At 52.0% G+C, this 4,316-nt stretch overlaps 1 protein-coding gene across 1 annotated transcript in view; it reads right to left on the reverse strand.

Moving 5' to 3' along the window:
* Positions 1-1,566: 1,566 nt before the first annotated feature.
* The window catches only part of TEPP (testis, prostate and placenta expressed), an 18,288-nt gene continuing 15,538 nt past the window's right edge, over positions 1,567-4,316 (reverse strand). Inside the window, 2 exon segments of the mRNA XM_008068015.2 lie at positions 1,567-1,666; positions 3,062-3,263. Coding sequence (XP_008066206.2) covers positions 3,233-3,263 — 31 coding nt within the window. The 3' untranslated portion in view covers positions 1,567-1,666; positions 3,062-3,232.

Raw genomic sequence — 4,316 nt, forward strand, 5'->3', positions numbered from 1 at the left:
AGGTGGGGAAAGGAAGGCTTCCAATGAAGGTTCAGAGCCAGGCAGGAACCCAGAGCCTTTGAAACAACAAGGAGGCTGTAGTGGGGTTTGTGTTGGGTTTGTGTAGTGGATTGGAGTCAGGCCCAGGAGGCCTAGAGGCAAGACCGTGGAGGCTGGGCTGTCCCCGAGGCCCAGGCTGGATAGGGGTGGGGCTTCTTTCTATTTCTTGACCTCTGGCCTCTGGGTGGGATTCTCAACTTGCAAATTCTGCCACCCCAGAGTCCCTCTAACCCCTGGCCAGATGCCCACACCCCCAGGAAGCTGCTTCTGGATTCTTCCCCACCTTTGACTTGCATCTCTCCCATAGCAGGAAGGCAGTCAAGTACTGTGGCCACAGGCCAAGGTGGGAAACTTAGGGGGCCAGGGAGTCAGGTATGCTGGCTTCAATTCTCAGCTCTGCCAGTCACCAGCTGGGTGATCTTGGGCCAGCCACAGAACCTTCCAATTTCATTTCATCATCTGTAAAATGGGCCTAAAATTACCCATCTCGTGGGGCCTGCAAAGTGCTTAATGCATTGCTTTCCACTTAAAAGTAGAAATTGCAAATGCAGCCAGCCTTGTTTATGATGATCTACTCTGTATTTTCCTTATTCTTAGGTACATATTTTTCTATTTGTGAAATCAGGATTAACTGTGCCATCAGTGGGAAAGAACCCTTTAATCCAATAGCTGGTGTGGGTTACCATTTGCGGCCTTTGGGCCTGGAGGAATATGGTCATGCCATCACCACCACCTCTGTTGCAGGCTGGAATTAGCTGTGCCTGCCTGTCTCTCCCAGGACTGGAAGCACCTCAAAGGCAGGATGGCATCTTGTCTGTGTTCCCAGCGCCTAGCACAGAGCCTGGCCAAGGCCAAAACCTCAAATGTTTGCTGGGTCACATTCCATAAGGGACTGGTGCAGTCATATGGTATCAAGGAAGCAAGGCCAGAAGAAACACCTCAGTCCCTCGATTCCCTCTGGCAGGCTTCAACATGTTCGCTAGAGCTCTGTCCCATCTCATCGAGGCCAGGACTCTAGCAGCCCTGCTGTGAGCCTTGAACAGATCCATCTCTTTCTCTGACCTTTCATTTGAGGGGGACACAGGGCTACAGAATGTGACTCTAACACCCCAGGGTTCAAGCCAGCATGGACCACCCATTGGCCTGGGAGGAGAGGGCTTCTTCCTGCATGAAATGGTGAGAGGCTAGGTAACTCCTCACCCAACCCCTGAGGAAGAAGGGACTTTGTCTGCTTATTGCTTCCTGTCTGCTCCTCCAGGCTCCTGTCTCCTGTCCTGTTGTCAGCAGAGTCCCATGCTTGAGACCAGAGACACAGACATTATGACTATGGTTCCTCATCATGGTATAAGGGCAATGATTATCATCTCTGCACCTAAAAGAAATTAAAATCAGTCTTGAGTCCATAAAGCAGGTTCTATCTACACATCAAACAACAGGGTAACCCATCTTCTTGTTTATCATCCAAGGCTGAGCAAAAAGACCATCATTCTGGGAAATAATTTTTTTTTTTAATTTAAATACAAGGTTTGACTCCGTTGCCCAGGCATGAGTATGGTGGCATGATCACAGCTCACTGAAGGCTCAAACTCCTGGGCTCAAGCAATCTTGCTTCCCCAGCTTCCCAATTCTACAAAAATTGAGCACAAACTATATGTGAACCCTGTGCCAAGTGCTGGGGCTTACTTTGAGTCATGAATTCTGGGTCTGACCTAAGTCTAACTACTTCCCTGGTCTGGACCTCAGTTTTCTCATCTAGGAAATAGTTGGCACTGGCCCTGCTGATTTTCCAGTGTGCTGGTGATGGAGGCCTAGAGGAAACAATAGGTCAGATATGTTCCAAAGGGGAAGGGCTGGTATTATTCTTTAAAATCCTTCCACCTCAGACCCTGGCCCTGCATGTGATAGGTGCTCAGTAAATGTTAGTGGCTGAAGATGGTAAGGGCACAAACTAGGATCTCCTAGCCTTTGGGGGCACTGACTTTCCTGCGAATGCATTGAAAACAAGGAGCCTTAGCATGGAAAACATACATGCAGGGTTTTGTAAATGATTTCACATCGACGGGTCCCTCAAGTCCTAGACCCCCAAGACCAGAAGTCTTACATGGGTGGTTTTTTTTTGTTTTGTTTTTGTTTTTGCTTGGTGGCTATTTATCCTGATCGGAGCCTGTCCCTGCAGGCTGCCCACAGGTGGGGTGGGGGTGGGGTATCTGGAAGGTCCAGGAGTTAAAGCCCAGATGCCAATGGCCCCAACCCCCACCCATTCTGGGGACACTCTTTCTTAGCCCCTCGCAACGGGGTTATTCTAGACCCGAGCCAGGGTTCCCCACGGCTGTCTCCAGGTCATCATGCCTTCCTTTCACAGGAGTGGTTTAGGACTAGTAGGTTGGCAGGCAGATGAGGACTAGACCTGAAGCCACGTGGATAGAGATAATACTATGTTTAGATACTATGTTTTTTGGTGGTGCTTCGGAGAGTAGGGAAGTTTCTTCTCTGAGTGGCCATAGGCATCTCATCCAGGTTTAGAGTCTACCTTCTGCTGCTGCATAGCAGGAATAGAGGCCACAGGCCTGGCCAGCCCCCAGAGCCTGCCTCCATGCTTTCAGGGACAACTGGGCAGGGAAGCCACCCCCCCCACCCCACCCCGGAACACACCAGTACAGCAAAGGCTTCAGAAAGAGGCACCTAGAAATCCCTTCCTAGTCCCCTCCCTTTCTCCCTAGGACTCAAATCCAGGATCTGAGTTGGAGGGGCATGGGTGTGGGGCTGCAAGTTTGGGTCAGGGGCATAAGGAAAACCCAGCTCCAAGGCTTGCCCCTGCACCTCCACCATGGCTGGGCCTTGGGTCTAAGACCCTGACTCTACCTGGGTTCTCCAAACATCTTTCTCTAGTTTCCACCAGTCCTCAAGGAGAGAGCAGGGAGCAGGCAAGGGCAAGACATGGTCATCCTGTGGTCCTGACACTCTCCCAGGCTTTGCCCTGCCCTCCCCACCCCCCCCCCCACACACACGCACACACACTCACCTCCCCCACCCACACACATGTCTCGTGCCTCCCTGAGGAAGCATCAGGTTTATTTGCAATCAGGTTGAATTCCTGGGGAGACAGGTGGTGCCACCCTGTGCCCTCTGTCCAGTTGAGGGTCCTGAGGTGGCATGGTCCAGCAGCCTGGGGGGTCATCCGCCTTTCCACAGATTAATGCCAGGGGGTCAGGTAGTTGACACGACTGTAGAAAGAAGTAGGAGTGAGGTGAAGGCCTCCATTTGGAGAAAAATCAGGCTATCCTTCTCTTGGCCTTCCCTCTCAAGGCTCTGAAAACACAGCTTCCATCCAGCTTGTGTGTGGCTCAGGAGCCTTCAATGGCTCCCTATTTTCTTGTATATAATTCCAGCTATTCTCTTGGGCTTTCAGGTCCTCCTCCCCAACTTTGAGTTTGCCTCATCCTCCCCTCCCACTGACTCCCAACTATCTATCTGCTCTACCCATTTTCCAGTCATGTAGTGAGCCTACTCTGTTAGTCATTACACAGTAGCAAAAAACAGAAACTCCCCTGTGTGTGCCTGGGGAAGGGGAAGGCCATTTTCCATCAGTAATGATAATGCAATAGTCTAGGTGCTGTAAGATGGGGCAGTGACCAGTTGAAGGGAGTGTGAGCTGGTGGGGCGAGGAAGAAGGTCAGGGATGACTTCAAGGAGGATGGGACACCCAAGCCGGGCTTTAAAGTCAGGAGGAATTTTCCAGCAGGAGGAGGGGCCATGTAGGCCTGAAACAACACAGGCCAAGGCTTCAAGAGTACTCAGTTGGCCTCCTGGGTCTGGATGGCACCAAGGAGTCTAGTATTGCTGGAAGGTACAAAGTGTGTCTGGCAAGGTGGCAGAAGGACCAATTGTGAAGAAGTTTGGCTGTCTTGTGCCACCCCCCATTCTCCTTCCCATCACCAAGCCTTTCCTTAGGGGTGACCCTGCTGGGCACACCAGCCCCCTCCCTCAGGATCTATCCAACATTCTAGGAGGCAGATTTTTGGCTCTTCCCACCATGTTTCTCGTATGACTGTTTACTCTCTCTCCAGAAAACGGCCCCCTCCTTTTTGGCCTTCTCTGGGCCAAGCCTGGTGAGACGTGCACCCCCTTCCAGGTCCACCCCACGCCCAGCGGGCTGCGCATTTGCCAGGTGCGGATCTCTTGGGAGCGAAACACCTCGTGCCCCCGACATCGCCCAGGAGGCTGCCTTCTCCCACGCCAGGCCTCGTGGGTGGAGGGTTGTGCGTGAGAATCCTGAG

Source organism: Carlito syrichta, unplaced genomic scaffold (genome assembly GCF_000164805.1).
Source record: "Carlito syrichta isolate Samal-C Ts95f unplaced genomic scaffold, Tarsius_syrichta-2.0.1 Scaffold309854, whole genome shotgun sequence".
Taxonomy (NCBI): domain Eukaryota; kingdom Metazoa; phylum Chordata; class Mammalia; order Primates; family Tarsiidae; genus Carlito; species Carlito syrichta.